Source organism: Pocillopora damicornis, chromosome 8, assembly GCF_964200805.1.
Source record: "Pocillopora damicornis chromosome 8, jaPocDami1.2, whole genome shotgun sequence".
NCBI lineage: Eukaryota > Metazoa > Cnidaria > Anthozoa > Scleractinia > Pocilloporidae > Pocillopora > Pocillopora damicornis.
In genome coordinates this window covers 13391496-13412363 of record NC_142677.1, presented here as the reverse complement: position 1 = coordinate 13412363, position 20868 = coordinate 13391496, and the positions used below count along the sequence as shown (strand labels likewise).

At 37.9% G+C, this 20868-nt stretch overlaps 1 protein-coding gene across 4 annotated transcripts; it reads left to right on the top strand.

The window, feature by feature from the left end:
• Positions 1-406: 406 nt before the first annotated feature.
• On the top strand, positions 407-20090 carry LOC113668133 (uncharacterized). 4 transcript variants are annotated; one of them, XM_027184011.2, is made up of 12 exons: positions 407-697; positions 5566-5706; positions 8588-8743; positions 9280-9468; positions 10415-10503; positions 11281-11407; positions 12490-12639; positions 13055-13152; positions 13767-13871; positions 14858-14938; positions 15400-15470; positions 16636-20090. In XM_027184011.2, exons 1-12 carry the CDS (start codon positions 653-655, stop codon positions 18441-18443), a joined length of 3060 nt encoding a protein of 1019 aa, XP_027039812.2. In that variant the 5' UTR covers positions 407-652; the 3' UTR covers positions 18444-20090. The 4 variants fall into 4 exon arrangements, with proteins under 4 accessions (XP_027039812.2, XP_089070196.1, XP_089070197.1 ...); XM_089214070.1 differs by having other exon boundaries at positions 419-697; positions 5569-5706; XM_089214071.1 differs by lacking the exon at positions 407-697 and adding an exon at positions 1567-2010.
• Positions 20091-20868: the final 778 nt, after the last annotated feature.

The following is a 20868-nucleotide window of genomic DNA, read 5'->3' as shown; positions in this document are numbered from 1 at the left end:
TTTTTGTTTTTGTTCTATTTATGGAGGAAAATTTCCTCGTTGCTCATAGTTCATAGATAAAAGATTCAGTCATATTATCGCGTCTGAATTCACGCTTAACTAGAAAAGCAAACACACAAACTGCGTTTATTTCGATCAAAAGAGGTTGCAGTTACGGCAACGAAGTCCTAATCGAAGAGGGGACACATACAATTTTTTAACTAAACTGCTCCTTGTTAATCTTCCTGTTAATTAGACAACAAACTGATAAGCTAAACTTCAGGGAATGAGGTTTGCTGAGGTTTTTTAAGACTACGTGTTCCTGACTATCGTGTTCCACAGGGTAACCAAGCGTACGTGATTTCATTTGATAAAAAAACAACCCTGGCGGAAGATGCCAACATGTTCATATGCTGCCCTAGAGGTCACATCGTGCAACAAATAGAATCAGACCTCAGCTCTAAATATGTCACACATGATTGAAAAGTACTTAAGCTCCTTGGTTTTGCTTAAAGCAAGTTAGATGAAACTATTGAGGAAGCGATTCAGAACCAACGGAAAAACTTTAAAAAACTGAAGTGAATTTGAGCTAAGACTTCTAGGAACACAACAACATTGAACCAGTAAAAACAACTACGCGGCCACAGTATGACCAACATCTAGCTAGCTGACGATGATCGGAAACAATCGAGTCGTTAGTTTCCTCGTGAGGATCAAGGTGTGTAAACAAATTTCTGTTTCATATTTGTTGACTTAAACTGTAAAAGATATATGGATTTCGTTCATTGTAATTTTGTTTTGTAAACGTGTCCTGACGTTCGATGTGTTTAGAGCTGAAGATCTATCAACTTGTCAGTGAATGTAAATTTGTAAAATTTAAAACTCAAAATGAATTTAAAGAAGAAACGACGTTTTCAAGTTGTCGAATACTTCCGTTTTATTCCCGGAAACCGCCGGAAAGCCGAAGTGCCGAAAATTCCAGGAAAGAGACCTAGCTTTGAAGAGAGCGGACCACTTATGATACACCAGCAAGAATTTCGTTTTTTTCAAAAAATGTTAAGGCTTAAAAAGACTGTGAGTGCTCATTTTGTTCTCTTGTAATGCTGAAAATGCTTCAATAACTTCTTCAAGCCTCAAGCACCGAGAAGACAAGAACAACTGTGTCAGAAACTAAGGAGGAAACTGGGTTTCCACCGACTATTTTTTCCACGAATTGTCCTTTCCAGTCGGCGATCTTCCGCTCCTGAGGATAAATTCTTTGAAGAACGAGCTGGAGTAGGGAAAACCTGTCCAAGATTGACAATTTTTCAGCAAACTACTTTGCATGATTTGTATTGATATTCAATAGAGTTAGATAGTTCAATCACTGTACTGCTAATTCAAAAAAAGGAAAAAAGAGGCCGGGCTCAGAGGGATTTCGACTTGATTCTGACACACCGTCAATTTCGCGGATATCTTCGATTTCCTGCGAAGAAAAACTCTCTGCCAATGAATATGCTTTTAAATCTGTGCAGAGCTTTGTTATGGTTGGTGAGTACAACCAGTGCAAATTATGCTAATCGAAACTGAATAAATAACATGTTTTGAAAAGCCGGGTCTATTCGGACGTGAGAATTTTTTTAATGCGTAATTTTTTTTATGCGTAATTACACCCGTTTCGGTTTCTAATCTAAAAATAATGATAACGTATAAAGCAAATTTTTGGAAGTATGACTTCCTTCCGATGTCCTTGCAATGATTACCGCTGGAGAGAGATTTTGTTATTTCTTTCGAAATATTGAAATGAAAGCCGGACCTCCCGGAAGTACAACAATTGCGATTAAGACGGGAAACTGGACACTACAATCATCGTGATGAATCAAGGTGTCAGAGACAGATAAGTTTCTCAAGAAAAAGTTAATTATGGAAACTTTTCACGTTTCTGTGGGTTTTAAAACGCCATAAGATGCGAAGAAAAAACTTACAGATGGATTGGTGACCTTTTAAACCGAAGTATTTACTAAGTTCACCATGTTTCGGTCGAAGAAAAAGGTGAGAGTTGTTCTTACAATGCTGAGACGCGTCCGTTTCGTTATTTTTATCCATCTCTCATTATAAGTTTAATTTAGATCACTATTAGTCCATCTAATATCTCTAAGATCACTGTTTGCCTTTCGTTATACCGAAGACTGATATTGATCCTCAAAACATGTCCTTGTCATGCGTGGTCGAACAGAAAGAAATATGGCGCATTTTTATAAATATAGGTTGCTCTTTCTTGCCCAACTGAGCCCCTAAGAAGACATGTACATACACACCTCGCGGGCAAGTTTATAACATTTGACCTCCTCAGTTGATATTTAACGCGCATAGGCCGATGGAAGACGGACCTATGTTATGTTGTGTTAAGTTTCATTTGAAATCGTTTTCACGCTGTTGTGAAATCCTGTCAAATGTGTTCGCTGCAGAACAAAAGGATTTTAATCCACACGTTGTTTGCGAGAACCGCAATTCACTAGCCATGAATAATACAGGAATTTAATTCTTAGCAAATTAACAACTACAAAGAACATTTTCACTCTCATAAATTGAGAATTGAATGTCCACATTTCATAGTTAATTTTAATGACTGTGTCATCGACGTGAAATCTAAAGTGATTTTCGAACTTTAACCACGACACAACACGTTGTGGTTTGACTGATCTTTTCCCGTACAAATTTTTTTAGCAAACAATTTTTTTTCTGGATACTTGTTGTAGTAATGAGTAGAAACTAAGGAAGCATTGATGAACTATGCCAAGCTTTCGAATGAATATGTCTGTTGCAATCAGATTATTGCAAAAAGAATTCAAACTTCACGTGGCTGTAGATTTAAGTTACTACATACCAGTAAAGAACTGATCCATGCTTAGCATACATATATCCAGTTATGGATACACATGAGAAGTTTGGAGAGCATGAAAGAAGCATAAGAGTTGCTAGAGGCGCAGCCGAGAGGAACTCTAGCTTCTTGGGGGTTTCATTTTCATTTTGAGCTCCAAAAGGTCTTTCACAATCGGGATAGAGCGGGGAAAAAATCTTGAAAGTTTCAAAACCTCAGGGCTAGACTCAATGAGAACTTTCAGCTGAAGTGAAATTGCACATGTCATGTGATAGATGCATGGGCATGCAGTACTTAAGGATTTTTAGCATGGTCGCTCCTTAGAAAATAGTCATGCCATGTGCACATGCTATGTTATAGTTATACTTAACTGCATTAGGCAAGAACTCTCACGGACTTAGGGATACAGCAGACCTTCAAGGGTTACTTTTTTGGAATCTTTTTTTTCATGTCATATCAAACCAGCACTGCTATTTTAACTAAGTTTCCCAGAAAAAGTTTTTTAAAATAATGGTATTAAAATGAGCATGATTTATTTACTTACATTACTCTCAAAATTAATTATGTAGTATGCCCAAGTTTGAAAAGACAATTACAACTTGTCACCATAAATGACTTGCAAAATATCCTGGTTCTTGAATTCCAATCCTGTACACATCTCCTGATTTCACTTGCATGCTGTCTGTCGGGTTCCCAGTCAATAGAGAACCGGAAAGATAGGCAATAGTCCAAAAGAAGCATGACTGAAAGAGAAAGAGATTATAGAAATTTCATCCAAATGGATCAGGGCTCATGGTTAGAGTAATCTTCGCTGCTCCTCAGACAAGTGACCAGTAAACAAATTATGCTGCAGCTGCTTGAGCCACTTTTAAACATAAAAAAATTAAAATCAAAATTACCAGCTAGTGAATTGAACTAAGGTCTGTCACAGGCAAAAAATTCTTTTCCTGAGAGTCCCCTGAGACTCTGCTGAATGTCTCCATGTTTCTGATATGCATTGGTTGTGACATTTCCAGTTTTCAGAGTGTTGACATAACTTGACATGTGGTCACCCAAAGGCATGAACTGTGGGCAAAACTTTGGAAGCCAAAAGGAAACCTATATAGACCTTGTTCTTATGCAACTGTGTCTTCTTTGAACAAATTGCTTGGATGTGAGAACGCTATGGGCTAATTTCAAATTTTGGACTTAAGACTCCTGAGATACCAAACTAAAAAAAAAGGACATTAGGGAATTCCATTATATCCAACTGGTCCCCTGCAATGGCTTCCAATGTAACCCTTTTCACTTAATTTTGATAATCAAACTTGACAGCAAGATTGCAAAGCAACCAATTAGAATATCAAATAATTTCCACCTAGTTTTGATGAGAAACCCCTTGAGGATTTAAATTTTGATCAAGGTTCATTTGTGTCGTCAGATTTGATACCCAATTAATTTGCTCAAAGTAAATCTTCCACTTTGACTTCTTGCACCTCATTTAGTTTACGTCTAGATCAAAATGAAATAAAGAACTAAATTCTGCTAAATGGTGCATTTCATAACCTTGCTATTAATTTTTATATAGTTTATAGTGGTCCTGTTCAAATAATGCATTAACAATTTTTTTTTGCAAAGTGATGATCTTGTCATCAATTGTCAGAGGTCTTCTCAAAAAGTTTGAAGATCCCTAAAGATCTTGGCAAGAAAATTGAAGATCTTGGAAAGAAAATAAAAGACCCCTGGAGATTTTGGCAAGAAAATGAAAGATCTTTGAAGATCTTTGAAGATCTTTACAAGAAACAGAAAGATCCTTGAAGATTTTAAAATTAAGTCAACACAGCACATCATATAGTACAGGATTGGAAAGAATTGACATTAGATCACTCTTAACAGCCTGAAAATCTGAAAGGTCTTGACATAGATCACCTAGATATCACACCATTCTTACAAGCAATAACAATGATTGAAGTGTGATGGCTACAGTCACTGTGATAACTCTCTGTCATAAGATCCTGTTAGAGACTTGATCTCAGAAAAAGGAGGCATAATCCTCATGTGCTTTTTAACATACTGTGAGGGTCTCCCAGAAAAATAATTTATCCAAGGATCTGCTGGATGACAGTTTGGTAAATCTTCCACTAAAAAGTACATTTGGTTAACTGAAAGGTTTGAGATTTTCTTTGGTCAATGGTGAAAATGAAAGTTTTTTTGCAGAAACAACAAGAGAGTGCTTCCCTTATTAGAAAAACTCACTTAGGAAAGAAAAATTGGCAATCAAGCAATATTGTCCCATAACTGTAAGCTGTGCTAGTGTACCTGTTGGAGAAAGAAATTGTTCCTCTTTCTCTTTTTTTGAGAACAAAAAACAATAACAAAAGTCTTTACGATTTAATTTTGTATCTAATATACTTATATACTGGTAAGTGGCAATTGTCTTTGCCTGAGGGTAGCCAGTGCTAGTCAATGGTGAGGCAGTCTATCAAAATCTAATCAGTCAGATATGAATACATGCTGGGATAACTTGATTATTTGTTATGCCTATTTTCTTGGCTGGGGATCTGCAGAATGAAGTATCCAGATGTGTTAGTACGTAGAAAATGCAAGTGAGACCAGGAGAAGAAAAATTCAGTGGCCTATAACTTGACCCACAAATATTCCTTTTGTCCCACCAAACAAACTCTACAAGTATTATGTAAGGTCTAGTGAAACTGATGCTGTTGTTTGTCAAATGTTAACATGACAAGAAGAGTGACTCAAACCCACCTGTCAGCCCTGGCCACCACATTATTCCACCAGAAGACCTAAAGGCTTTGGAAGAACTTGGCGAAGGACAGTATGGTGTTGTGGAACTGGGAGAGTGGAAACCGCCAAATGCAAAAGATAAGGTACAGTTGTAACTATACTATTGAAAAACAGGGGTTGCATAGCATCTCAGTTCTTTCAAAAACAAGTATGGAAATTTGCCAACTAATATCAAGAGCTCCTAAAAGTATTGGTAGTATAGTGTTGGCTCTGGCTAAGAGAGTTAGATCTAGCACACTAAGCAAAGGCTTACTGATGATAAGATGCAAAAGACAAATCTTTTTTATTATTATTATTTATTATTATTATTATCATTATTATTCCTTTTTTTTCACTTTTAAGAACTCCTCTAGGAGTGAACAGATCCAGGATTTTTCTTAGGAGGGGGTGCATTTCTTAGGCGTGACGTAATTGATGGTTGACATAAACAAATCTTAAAAGGGAGCAAGTATGAAGCAAACAGCTTACGACTAGGCAATAACATGATAAGAACTGCTGAGAATACATACAATAGCTAACAATGTAGCAGATTTTTTATGACCTTGAGCTTACATTAGAAAGCGGCCAGTCATCTTAGGGGCAGGGAGGATGTGCACCTCCTGCACTCCTCCCCAAGATCCACTGTGATCTGCAACCCAACTAGTGACAAGAATCTAGTAAAATTCAGCACTCATTTCAAGTAGCTCGTATCACTGGTGAGCCAGAAGCCCTTTGAGGGTCAAGCTCTCTTCATGGATGGAGATGGGCAACATGGGAGTGAAGTATCAAAATACACAATATTACTCAATATCAGCCAGGTCTTTAACCCTTGCTTCTCAACTTAGCATTCGGCATGCTAATAAGTTGGTTACTGAACTTTATACAGAATTTAGGAACTCTTTCAAAGGAGGAAAGCCAAAACAAGAAATCAGAAAAGTGATAAAACTAGAAATCATGGTTTAGTACAATCAATTTGTTTTATATGTGTATAGGAGAACTACCTGGGTGTCAAGCTTTAATTATATTTACATGACTTGCCTTTCCTGTTTCACATATTAATGCATGTATATCAGATGCAGACGAGTCTATCTTATCATTTGAATAAGGGGGGTAAGTTTCTAATGAAACTGTGGTACTTTGTTGGTGGGAGAGTATAATAGGGTAATTTACAGTGTTGTATTATCAACTGAGTTTGCTTGATAACATAAATTGGCTACTGCAAAGAGTTAAAAGCTGATGTTTCAAGTGATGGTCCTTTGCTAGAGCAATTGTTGGATACTTGTGGCAGTCAATTACTCTGACAAAGCGCTAACACTTGAAACATCAGCTTTTAACCTTTTACCCATTTTTGCCATTTATCTGCAGGTAATCTGTTGATTTTGCATTTAACACATGCCACTGCGGGTAATAGGGAGGTGCAGGTTATGTGACAATTTTAAAATCTACTGGTAGTTGAATTGAAAAAAATTCTCACCCACTTAGCTTGCGCCTCACCTCTCAAATGAATTTTATTGTATTAAGAGTGCCACAAAGTGGCACAAAAACATGATGCCGACTCTAGTTTATTTCACACATAATTAGTTACGTGACAAACAAATTGTTATCAGCACATGTGTAAACAAGACCTTGATGGAGATAAAAATAATCCAAAGATATCTAGTGCATCAGTAACAAATTTCCATTTAACACTAGCTTGAGCTAAAGAAAATTTTCCAGTTTTAAGAGACTTGTTAGGCCAATAGAACCGGAGATATCTATTTTTTGTCAGAAATCACCAACAGTACTTTACAATTTAAGTTTTAACACTCACTTAGCTTTCTTTCAACAAATCAACATGGCGCTGAACAATTGCTCACAAAAAATGTGGCCACAAATTCACATTCTGTCAAGTATGAAACATTGAGATTTGGGCATGGGCTGCTAGTGTTTTTACTGTATAATTTTATCAATAAAGTACATGCTAATATTGACACCAAATTGTGCATGCATCTGAATTTCTTTGACCTTTAAACTTGACAAAGAAGCTTTCAAGTTTTCAAAAGTTAGATCAGACAACTTTAAAAAGACTGAAATGTATCACCTTAATGTCATGTTTTCAACACCAAAAAGTGGAATAACATAACATGTGGGTTATCCACCAGTGCAGGTAATCTGTTGACTCTTTTTTTTCGCCGAATGCAATAATCTGCCAGTGCAGGTAATCAGCCATGCAGGTAAATGGCTGGAAATTATGGTAACTCCTGTGAGTGACCAAGACAGAATTTCTCCCCACAATATCGATACAATATCAAGCAGAAAAGTGACAAGAATAAAGAAAAAGATCAATTAGAGGATTATTTGTTGATTAAATACCATATTCTCCAAACTAGCATCACAAAGAACTGTATGGCAGACAGTAAGGAGAATTGCTAACAAGGGTTAACTCTTTACAGTGGCCAATTTACATTAACTTAGTTGATAATACAAAATTATCTTGTCACATGACCTAGTATAGTATTATAAAAGACTATGTAAAGAATCCTTGTACGCAGCCATACATGATGGTGCTTGCAGGGTCCAACAAAAAAACTGTCTGGCCCTGTGACATGCAAGTTGGAAGAAGAGAAGGAGAAAGAGAAAGAGTGGTCATATGATATTATAATGCCTGTTGAATGAGTTAGGTTGGTTGCATGACAAAACAGGGTAATTTAGTATTATCAACTGAGTTGATTGTAAACTGGCTACTGTTAAGAGTTTAAAAGCTGACATTTCACACATTAGCCTTTTGTCAAAGCAATTGGAGGAATAGTAGGTTCTTTGTAGATTTATATGCAGAGTTTAGCTCTGCCCAGGTTAGGTCTGGCTAGTCATTAAGTATGAAGCTCACTGTGCTTATACCTAAGCTCACTCGACCTTGAGCCCAACAATTTCCTATCCGGCCATCTCACTCAGTCAATTACATGGAGTTCATGATAATCATGATTACTATTTGGATTTTATTACCAGATACTTGTGGCAATCAAATCCATCAAGGATACTGGTGAAGAGCAGCTGAGAGAGGTTCTAATGGAAGTAAATACCATGCAACGACTCTCTCATGATAACATTGTTAAATTGTTTGGTGTTACTCTTCCCACAAGAGATTCGAATCAACTAAAGCTGGTAATATTCTGTTTTCACTTAGTCATTTCTCTTGTGCCAGTTGGTGTTATCAAGTTGAATATCATCAACTTCTGTCTTATGGCAATCAAAGCCATTGCAAAATTTTGAATTTAATTGGTTAGTATTAAAAGTTTCCCATATTTGAGATTAATCTATAAAAAATTATTTATTTAATGCACAAAATACATACAACTCTATCTAAAACAAGCTCAGAAATACAATTCCTCAACAAAAAGTTGGATGAATAATACTTTTTTCCTTCTTTTTAATAAAACTTGGACTTGAATCTGAAACAGAACAATTAAGTTCTGGGAATGAAAGCAAGCTGCACACTTCCCACCAGAAAGGGTTCTGTTCTATTGCGAGCAATTCCTTGTTATGATTTCTTTTAGAAATATGATTTAAGGATAACTTAACTCCCAAGTTAGAGGCTGAACTGTGACCAACGAAAAAAATATAATTATATATATACATATACATATAATTATATCTGCCAAAGTGCTCCATCAAGTAATTATGGTTATGTTTTTGTACAGATAACAGAATTTGCTGCTTATGGTTCTCTGGAAGAAAACCTCAAGAAGAACGAAATAGAGATATGCCAGGTGTCCTCATTGTGTAAATTTGCCATGCAAGTAGCAAACGGAATGAGCTACCTGGCCAACCAGAATTTAGTCCACCGTGATTTGTCTGCAAGAAATATTCTTGTTTTTGAACCAGCTTTGGTAAGTACAGTTTTTTTATGGGAACATATGCATATTTCCACATGTCTGGGAAGGTATTAGAAAGAGCAAACATCAGAGACATAATTTGGTCCAAAAAACCCCGACATAGATACACTTTGATACATATGTTTCTTGTGCTTAATTATGCTTTCAGAGTTTGTGTAGATTTAATGGGAAACTTAAGCTATTAGGATAACTTGTTAATGCGTTATGCCTAGTTTTCTGGCTGGGGACCTGCAGTCAATGAAGTATCCAGATGTGATAGTACATAGGAAATGCACAGTGAGACCAGAGCATGATTTTTGGACCCAAGAAAAATTTTAATGGACTATAACTTTACTTAAGAAACTTCCTTTCTTCCCACATAACAAAAGTCTCCAAGTAGTATGTATTAGGTCTTGTGAAGTTGATGTTGTTGTCTAAAGTGAAATTGATAACCCTAGGTCATGCTTTTGGTCAACTCCTCTGAAAATTGGTCACCAAAGTTGTGTAAGTGGGGCAAAAAGACAAAGGTGGTCAAAGAAATGGGATCAAGTGTCTTTATTTTTTCTTATAAGATGAGAGATCTCAAGCGTTCTTTAAACTCACACTGGCTATCTAGTGTGGGTTCCTAGTGATAGTGACCCCCTTTGAAGTCCACCCAGACAAAGTTTGTTTCCTCTTGTAAAGAAGTTGTTAAATTAGCATGTTATTTGTCACACTATTTTTCTTTCATAATGCATAATCTGAATTGGGAAAATTCCTTTTTTTTTTTTTTTTTTTTTTTTTTCATAGCACAACCTATCAGAATGCCTGATATGTACTGTTACCTTTACATGTACATGTAGACATGTACCCATCCTGGCATTTTCTGTCAGGTTCCCAAGTAATTTATTGTTTCTTTTAAATGTAGTCAGGTGTGGAATAACATTGTGAATAATGAGGCCTCACAAATTTTGTTTTACAGGTGAAGATAAGTGACTTTGGATTAGCTCGCTCACTAGAAGGAGGAGCTTCTGCACAGATCACAGTTGACAGAAAAATGGCAGTTGCTTGGTAAGAAGATTTCTGTTCTTTGGCTGAAATTGTTCAAAAAGTATCTTGTTATTTATGTTAAAATTGTCCACGACCTTTAGGCTCTTTTTTTCTGTTTGTTCAAGAAGGAAGACAGCTTATTCTTGGAAGTAGAAAGGGTAAAAGATCACCTAACAGCAAGCAGCTACGGCTGCTGCGGCTTGTAGTCAAAATTGCTTCCATGAGGCAGATAATGGGCTAATTAAGTCAAAGCTCATATTTTTTTTAAATATTACTTAATTTGTTGATTTAATTTCAGATAATTTTTAGATAGGATTATTGGAGATGACGGGTGGGTGGGGGCTTATTTTTAAGCTGTTTTCAATGACCATCTAGTCAGTTCAAAACATGAAATTATTCCCTCAGTGTGCGTTTGGTACAAACTGATAGCAGGCCTTTCCCTTTCCTTTTATCCCTGTGGGAGAAACTTTAGCATTCAGCTGAGTGAAAGCAAGATTGTGAGATTTTGATGCCATAACTAGCAAAAGAAAGGGACAAGCCAGAGGAGAGGAGCAGGCCCCTCACCACCCCTTCCCCTCCCCTCCCCTCCCCTCCCCTCGTCCTATGCCTTTCACCCTTCTGCTCAAAAAGGAAAAGGACTCTAACACAGACTATGATCATAATTTTGATGGATCTTGCAATATTGTTGATTATTTTTTGACCTTGGTAAGTTTCTAAACTGGAATACATCAGTGTTGAATATTGACACTGAATATTGACGTTTTATTTTCCCTTATATTTTTTAATTTTTTTTTTCAGGTTACCACCAGAGTCCATAAAGGAGAATCAGTTTATACTTCCAAGTGATGTGTGGAGTTATGGGATCACTCTGTGGGAAATGTTTTCCTTTGGTCAAACCCCTTGGGCTGAAATGTCACTTCTACAGGTATGACCAAGACTTAAAGCAAGATGTTTACTTTACAGTGTGCCTGTATTAAACAAAGTGTTAGCAAATGACTGCAGGCTTACTCTTTATCTAAAACCTGAGAAAGTTTCCACTGTTGAAAATTTTTCTTTCTTTTTTTTTTTCTTTCCACACAAATATACTCTCCAAATTTTGTATAAGAAAAACAACCAAATTGACTATTTTACACTCTTACCTAATAGAAGTAGTTGTTGTTGTTGTTGTTTAAAATGACTTTTTAGTTTATCCCTAACACCTCAATATTGTTATGTATTTATCCTCCATTAATTGTTCTTTATACAGTTCTTGTGGCACTGACAAGGAAAATTATTTTTTTGTTGAAACTCAAGAGCTTTTCAAATTTGTGATTATTTCCGTAATTCTCATGACCCTAATGTTTAGTTCATCAGTGATACCTTGGTGAGAAATTAGATGCTAGTCACCCTCACGGGTAAAGATGAATTCTTGCATCGTTTGTGTTTTCGCTGTGTTCAAGGTTTATTATAGTGATGGTGGAATACAGGAAATACGACAAAATTTCGATTTATTTTGACCCAAGGTTCAATGAAAAGGAATATAGGAAATACGACAAAGTTTCGATTTATTTTGACCCGAGGTTCAATGAAAAGGAATATAGCAAATACGACAAAATTTCGATTTATTTTGACCCAAGGTTCAATGAAAAGGAATATAGGAAATACGACAAAGTTTCGATTTATTTTGACCCGAGGTTCAATGAAAAGGAATATAGCAAATACGACAAAATTTCGATTTATTTTGACCCAAGGTTCAATGAAAAGGAATATAGGAAATACGACAAAGTTTCGATTTATTTTGACTCGAGGTTCAATAAAAAGGAATATAGGAAATACGACAAAGTTTCGATTTATTTTGACCCGAGGTCCAATGAAACATAAATTTTGTGATTGTCATCTCTTACATGTTTTAATGTACGTGCAAGCCATTTTGTGTCATGAACTTATCTCTAAAAGAGCTAAATTAAATTGTCATTAAAAAGGCCTATTCACCATTGAATGCTCTTGTTCGTGTTGGATTTCTTTAAGATCAAGATGATGCTTGTAAATGAGCCAGACAAACAACTTCTAAAACCCGATGCATGTCCAGATGGTTTTTATGACGTCATGTTAAGCTGTTGGAAGCGTGATGCTGAAGAAAGACCGAGTTTTGAAGAAATTTACAACATCATATCGAAAGTGAGCTGAATATTTTTACCCACTTAAAAAGATCAGCCTTACAGACTTGACGTGAAAGTAGACCCATGTTAATCGTATACCTTGTATTTAGCCGGCAGAACTTAAGTCTAATCTCCTTTGCAGCTGCTCTACGTGATGTCACGCAACCCTTTAAGGTTCTGCGTGATATCCCAAAGAAGTTTTGTTATCTTGGTGAAAGGACACAGTTATTTCGCCTGTAGACTATGTTATAATACATACTTATTAAGGGTTATCGACAACGGCTTAGAGAAAATCGAGTTCCACCTTTCCGTTTTGGCAAGAAACTCTGATATTTTCTTTTCTTAGAGCATATAACAAGACAAAAGTATGAGCAACAACTTTCGGAATGCTGCCATTTCTTTTCAAACTCAACTCTTTCTCCCCAAAATTTTAGTTCCAGCCTAAGGAGGCAATAACAAAAATCGCGCACTACACCAAGGAGGAGGGCCATCTCAGTTTCAAGAATAAAGTGAAAGTGACTATCATCAGAAGGTAAAAAAAGAAAAAGATTTAAGACGGAAAGTAACTAGATCAAAGATAATTTTTTTGAGTACTGGCAGGTGACACATGTGAGGAAACAAACATTTGATCCAACACTAACGGTCACCTCCCCACAAGGGAAGGCCCCTGACTTGTGTGTAGTCTTCTCTCTGATTTTGACAGTGAAAGTGCGCGAGAGGTGCGTGCTGGGAAGATGGGAAGGGAGGAAAGTAGTACTAGTCTTTCTCGACCCCTCAGCGGCGTATTTAAGTAAGAAATGACCAGGGACGAGTCAGAGACACCTACCACCCCCGTTAGGCTTTATTGAAAACCTATAAAAATGAATGAAGCCTATGTTTTAGAGATCAGTGAAAAGGGTTTCGTATCCAGAGATCTTAAAAATGCACCTATCTTACCCAGCAAAACCCATGAATGTACCTCCCAGTGGCTCTCACTCTATTTCAATTGATTGGTCATGCATCAAAATATCATAAACAGACGCAAAAGTTAGAACCCGCAGCGCACGGCTACCGTGTAGAGCCCAATTGCATGTGTACTTTTTAAACTGGGATTGGTTTTTTTAAGTTGCAGACTCTTTTTATTGTACTCTCTGATTGTATTTACAGAGGAAAGAGAGGTATGTGGTATGTTCAAAGTGAATGCGGTAAAACAGGGCTGGTGCATGAGAAGAACTTGGACTTCAACAAAAAAGCCCTGCAAAAACATGCAAGGTATGGCAGTGCCTGTGGTTGGCTTTTATTAACCTTTTGACCCCATAGATTGACTAACATCTAATTTCTCCTTACATTATCACTCGTAAATCACACATTTAGGTCACAAGAATAAAGGATATGATCAGCAACTAAAGAAGCTCTTGATTGAAACACAAATTCTTCTTGTCAGCACCTTGGGAAATGTATAGAGAACAGTATGGAGAATATGCATACTGATTTTTAGTGTGTAAAGAGCTAAAAAGTCTTGAATAGACGATTTTATTCAGTAGTGAAACCAGATTAGTAATCAGACTGAACTGACTCAAAGTAGTGTACTGAATCACCGGTTATCTTTATAGCTGTCTCAAACTTGTTGCGAGCTCAGCTGTGTATGAACTCTGTTCGAGAGATGCTTTTCCATTCGCGGATTAACCAGTGTCATTGAAAATATATATATATAGCCTTCTTGAGTAGCTCACTTAAGCTAGTGTTCGGAAGAAACTACGGTTTTGAAATTGAAACACATCAACAATCACAACAAAAAAAGTACAAACTGAACCAAGCGGAGACTTAATCTTGTGCACGTTGCGGTTTAATGTGCATTCGTCTCAATTAGGAGAAAAACGTGGATTAAACTTCAGGTGCGACTGCTCTCAACACGGGAAAATGAAGTACTGTTTCAAAAACGAGTGCGAGGGTTTCATCACGGTTTCCAAACACGAGAAAACTGATAGAGCACGAGGCCGCAAGCCGAGTGTTTTTACTGTTTTCGACTGTGTTTGGAAACCCTGATGAAACCACATGCACGTGACAGAATTGGCGTGTCTTGGTTGGATGATCACCTTATGAATAATTAATGAGTTTGAGGAAAAGCAATCAAATGTTGAATCTTTTTTGTCTGTTCCTTTTTAAAAGGTTTGCCAAGGCAAACCTACTAGTTCTGTCAGCGAATAGTCAAAGAGTTTCCCATGCTAACAAGTCAAGTATAATTTTTTCCTAAACAGTAACAATCCAACGAGTAACATCGGGCGACCATTTAACATTTCAAGAAAAAGCTCCCAAAAGGGGTTGAGCCATTCGCAAAAGTAAGTTCAAACATTGATTCTTTTTTGTTATTAAACTAACTTAACTCGATTATCACAGACATTCGTATGTGCTAAGAGAACAATTCAAACATGACTCTAGACTTTTGGGCACTCTGAGAGAAGCCACGTGATCTCTGCGATGTATCCCTATAAAACTCCCTCCCCGAGACGTGGTTTGAGTTCGAGTTACTAAATTCACTAGCAACGAAAGGTGGATCAGGGTAAGTAAACTATCATAGAGAATGTAGAGTTTTACTTTTCCTACCAAACAACCACAAGAATTTCTTCAGGAACTAACAACTGTGCTAAATACCTTTTACGAACACATGAACACAGTTCCACCCCCTCTTGCGCCAAATTTCTTTCGGCGATCGCACTAGAAATTACCCATTTTAAAGATACATTTTTTGTTTCCTTTTTTCTTTTTTGTTGTTTTTTTTTTTGCTTTTTTTTTACTACAGAGGTGCCGCCGCCACTCCTGGGAAAACGATCACTGAGGTTGTAGAGGACATAGGCGTTAAAAATTTGATAGGTAAGTCTAAAAATTGTGCACAGTAGGTCACAAACTGAGTCAATGTACTTCCTTTAGAATTTGTAGAGTTAAGGAAAAACTAACATTTCAATCAATTTTTTTTTGTAATCTATTGTGCGTTTTGACCTTTAGTGACCTGCGGCTATAGAAGGTTTCTTCATACTGAGGTCAATCAACTTACTTTTCATCATTTTCTCGTTTCTTATCAAATCCACATCTTACTAGTACGATTGTCGATAGAGTGTTATATGAGAGGATAGCCAAGGGGTGTCTTTACCCGTTTCGCGTACGAATTTAAGTTAAAAAACAGTGGTCACGAAGTTAAAAGGGAAAACATAAAATCTCTCCTTTTGTGTATAATACTCCAGGGAAATCTCGAGGTTTCCCCGAAGTGAAAGAGAAAAATCACGAGTCCCGTATATTTCAAAAGGCAAATCACACCTGAGACTGGTTCAATTCACGAATCACGTTCGCCTTTCTGTAAAATTAACGCGTCACATGTTAATTTTGGCCTTAATCGCACGTCACCTGTGAACCCTTGCGAGCCATACAAAACTAGAACCAAAGTAATCACAACGGCCAATCACAATAAAGTTACACATCAGAAGGAACCAATGAGAATTAGGTGTAAACAGAACGCTGAAATCGCGGGAAAAGTGCGCATGACCAACTCACCTGGTTTTAATTTTGCACCTGATTGGTTGAGAGTGTGACCCCATGTCCTCTCTATCAACTTCACAGCACAGAAACTATAACCAATGCCATCCCAGTCTTATTTTTAACTGACAATTGAAAATGGCTTTTGAGTACTGTCCTTGATGGCTCGTGTTCACATCTTCCGTTAGCGAACCAATGAGCGGTCAGGGTTTGATTAGTCTGCCTTTAGGACCAAAACATCAGGAAAGCACTGTTTGCCTTATGCCTTTCTTTTCATCGTTTTTTTCGTTTTCCTATGTTTATTCTTTAGAGGGAGGAAAGGAGGAAATCGCACCACCAAACTCTCTTCTTGTTATGGTTAATTAAAATTGAAGATACTAGAGTCAAAACTATTTTTTGTTGTTTTCTTCAAAGGGTTCCTCTAGATGTGTGTCCCAACGTCTGTTAGAAAGGCAATTTCGAGGATTTCGTTGTGACGCCTCATTTTCATCTTTGTTTTTTTCCCTAGACTTTGGAGATGATACAGCACACGACCCCACAAATCCGCTCAGTCCAGATCGTTACACAGGTCACCCAGGCATAGACCACGGGAATATACCACAGGCTACTACTGCTGCGCAACAACCCGTGTACATTCCCATGGTTGGCAGGAAGTGTGCCTCAGAATCTGTTCCTGAGGATAGATATCCAGAGGAAAGCCTTTTGAGTTTGGAGGAAGACTACATTAGTATGGACCATCAGAATCGTGTTCCTCGAGGCAGTGATGCCGGTGACTATGCCGCGCTAAAGGAGGACGCAAGCATTCCTGAACCTTTAGCCTCTCCCCAGGTTACATTTCCTCGTGGAGCGTTACCGAAGACACAGTCGGAATCAGAAGCTCATGGATTGGAAACCGAACAGGAATACGCTGTTCCATTTACAACGCATAAGGACAGAAGTGGTTCGACAGACGAACCCTCACTCGAGCATTCATCAAGCTCGAGTCAAAATGCTGGTACACACACGCTCCAAATTCCTCTTCGTCTAAACCTTCAGACAAACACAATGAATTCCTTTGGAACCGGTAGAAGCTGCCCACCTGAAGGAATATTATCCTCGAGCCCTTTTGGAACATCACCGAGAAGGAGACCTGTCCCAACCCCGAGAACAAAGAAACCTCGACCAGCTTCCGATGGTGATGAAAATTTCTTAGATATTAAAGACAATTTGCCCAGAAGTTCGAATTCAGAGAGTATTTTTACCCCAGCCAGACCGAATGGGACCCAGAAGTCCGTTTATAAAAAAGTACCTCCGCCAATTCCTATTCCATATCATTGCGCAAAACGCGCGCCAAAAACGACTGAAGATCGTAGCAATGAAGTGGGTCTCGACGAAATTGCTGAGCTGAGCCTGGAAGGAAGGCCAGATGAGAGAGATGATGACGAGAACGAGTTCCAGTTAGAAATGCAAGACCAGCCGTCGGAAGCAGACTTAAAGTCTGAGCAACCATTGAAGAACAAACACTACATCATAGTCAAAACTCCTGTTTCCATTGGGGATTCTTTAACATTACCAAATTCACACGGTCAAGAATTGTCGAGCAGGTCCCAAACTGCTCTTGGTGCAGCCCATAATGGCTATCCAATACAAGACCGCGTCTATGAGAACGCCAAAACGTTAAATCCATTACCAGGTAGCCAGAGAGATCTTTCACCCAATGGAGAGGATGAGTTTGAAGATACTCAACCAATTTACGACAAACCACTCAATTTACCAATGCCACCAGAAATTCCACCGGAAGTCTTAAACCAGCCCCCACCCTCCCGCGATAAACTCTTTGGTGGATCCTTGAGTAACCAACTTTCCGTCCTAACTAGCTGGGAGAATGCGTCGGGTATGAATGATTGGCCCCTCGGCGTTGAACACGTGAATGCAGTGAACCAACTTCCAAATTCGGCCGCCCAATTTGTTGAACCACACGAACCATTCAATCCTGTTGGACCTGCCAACCCAAATGAACTTGTTGATCCGTTTACCCAACCTGATGATCAAGTTCAAACTTCCGAGGAAGGGACATACGGGGAGGAGATAGATGGAGGGATCCGCGAGATTCGCCGAATCTGTGGGGAAGAGTTGGCTCGAGACTGGTGCTATGCAGCTCTGTTACAGTATCAAGGTGATGTGGAACAGGTTGTTCGAATTGTCAAAATACAAAAACTGTCAAAAATCACCGGCAAATCTGAGGTGTTTTGTGAAAGAACTTTGACACACTGTTCTTGGGATTTAAATCGAGCAGCTGAATACATTTTTCAAAATTTTGAGGACAAAGAAGTATAAACCCTCTACTTTGGTAGGGAGAATTTTTGCCACCTGAGCTTAGTCGGTTGTCGCCGTTGATATTCAAATCAAATGTATACCTGTTAACTCTTTAGCTCCCACAAGCGATTAAGGTGTAATTTGTCCTTTCGATTCTACAGCAGTTTTCAAATGACTGTTCAAAAACCCAAACCAAAGATACCACAACACCCATTCATAGCAAAGGTTTGCGTCATCATTGGCCACTGAGGACTCAAACTAAAAACAGGCAAACTACCAAAAGCGCGGGAAAACGCGGACGACCAAGTCACGATTTGTTTTCGTTCGGCTTGTGATTGGTTCAGAGCATGGTACGAGTTTTATTGATCAATCACAGTCCGAATTAAAGCGAAACCAAAGCAATCCCGGATTACTTTCGACACTCAACGGAAAATTACGATAATATGTTGTCTTAACAACAGATTATGAGAACAGATAAGCTTACCAGCTGGGGGTGTTATCTTGTTCCAAAACCAAATTTGTTAGTATTATTTACCATGAAATGTGTTGCAGTTAGTGGGGAGAATTACTTATGACATCTTGGGAGTAAATGGGTAAAAACGTTTATTTTGAATTTCCGCGCTTTGAATCAGTATTGGGCAACATTCAATCTTAGAATAGAATTACTGGGATCTAAACCTGAATCGAGTTGGATTTCTAGATATTTTCTCAGGAAAATGAAACGTAATTATATCAAGAGTAAGAGTCACCACCACGGCTGAAATACTGGTTGAAATCTTTGAAACTTTTTAAGCAAAAATTTTTAGAAGGGCAAGACTTCCTGAGACACTTGCGCGAGTGCAAAAAAGCCTTGTGTTTTAGAAGAGTAAAGTGTGTACAAAACCATTGAGGACAAAGAAAAATTACCTCGTGTCCAGGCTATTGAGAGTCTAACTAAAGTGGATTCAACTTGATTCAACAGCATGCAAGTGATTCAGATCGTCACGCGGGAGCGAGAAGTCCCGCTTGTCTACTTTCTCGCGTGCGAGTGTCTTGCTTTCGTACAAAATATTTTAATTGTGAAGGTTATCGTTCTCACATGGAATTTGTTGCAAAAGAAACGAATTATTCCAACCTGTTTTTAATGACATTAAATTGGAGAACTCTTTGAGATGCCTTTTTTTAAAAGTTTTTTTTTCTGTTCGAAATCTCCAAAAGCTCTCGACCTCGTCCTCTCTTAATCCTTTACACTCTAACATCAGTATGTATATTCTCCATAGTGTTCTCTATACATTTCCCAGGTGCTGACAAGGAGAATTTGAGAGCTTCTCTAGTTGGTAATCATTTCATTTATACCCGTGACCTCAATGTGTTATTCAGAAGTGATATTTTAAGGAAAGAGGGTTAATAAAATAAAACTTGATTTATCAAATGTTATAGCAAGAAATATAGACATTGAAATCAAATGTTATAACGAGAAATACAGAAGTACAAGCCTTGAAATGATTACGATTATACATAGGATAGTTTATTTGTGTTTTGAAGCTATAGATTATCAATTTTTACCTCAAATTAAGTGGCTTATTTAGTTCTATATTTTATTTATGGGCTGTCGAGTCACAGTAAAAATAATTTTCAGCTGATCACGCTATATATACCAAATGTAGTTATTAAATGTTGTGCAAATAATTCTCCTCCTGTTACCTTCCAGCGCACCAGACAATTAAAGTGCACCTTCCCTCGAATAACCGACCCTTCCCCGGTAAAAATGATAAATAACCGCTTGCTTCCCCTGTTTTTGTACCTGAGTAATCATGTTCTCCATACTAAGCACATATAATCAGTACTAGCTTTATACATGCAGATGTTTTTTTAACGCGTACCACCCCTTCTCCCCCAACAAATCAGCAAATCGGAGATGAGGTTTTCCTCGGTTACGATTACCGAGTTGTTCGCTTATACCCTTTTTTGCTGAGCGCTTTGCGAAAAAAATTACGGGATATGGACGATGCCTAAAGTAAGCAGATATTTATGGTTGTGTAGGAAGAAATTTCCCCATATTAAGTTACGCCGATTCCGACATCCATTGCGACATTTAATTATTTCCTCTTTTTCTTGAGTTGGTATGAACCCGAAACTGTGAAAGTCGACCGATACCAGAGTGGCCCATTTCACATGCAGGGTATCTGCCGATTATCACAAATCTAGCCAAAATGCACATGAATAACATCCTTCCTAGCATAACCCGGCTTGATCATCACTGCTTGTCATGGGGAGGAGATCATTACTGGTGAAGAGTAAAACTACTGAAAATTCACTCGTGCCCTACCGTGAAAGGCTAGTCCCGCGTCGCTAGATACCGAAACAAAAGTGTCCGAGAGAGGCGCTTTTGGAAGTAAAACAGAAAACCCGACGAAAAGAAGTTTGAAAGCTTTTAGAGGGCTAAGCAAACGGCATTTAATATCCA

What these genes read in the sequence shown, in the direction of transcription:
- LOC113668133 (XM_027184011.2), top strand. Translation starts at nt 653, where the DNA reads ATGATCGGAAACAATCGAGTCGTTAGTTTCCTCGTGAGGATCAAG. An exon ending in GTTTCCTCGTGAGGATCAAG is followed by an intron (nt 698 to 5,565) that starts GTGTGTAAACAA and finishes TAACATGACAAG; the next exon opens with AAGAGTGACTCAAACCCACC. An exon ending in CTGAAATGTCACTTCTACAG is followed by an intron (nt 11,408 to 12,489) that starts GTATGACCAAGA and finishes GATTTCTTTAAG; the next exon opens with ATCAAGATGATGCTTGTAAA.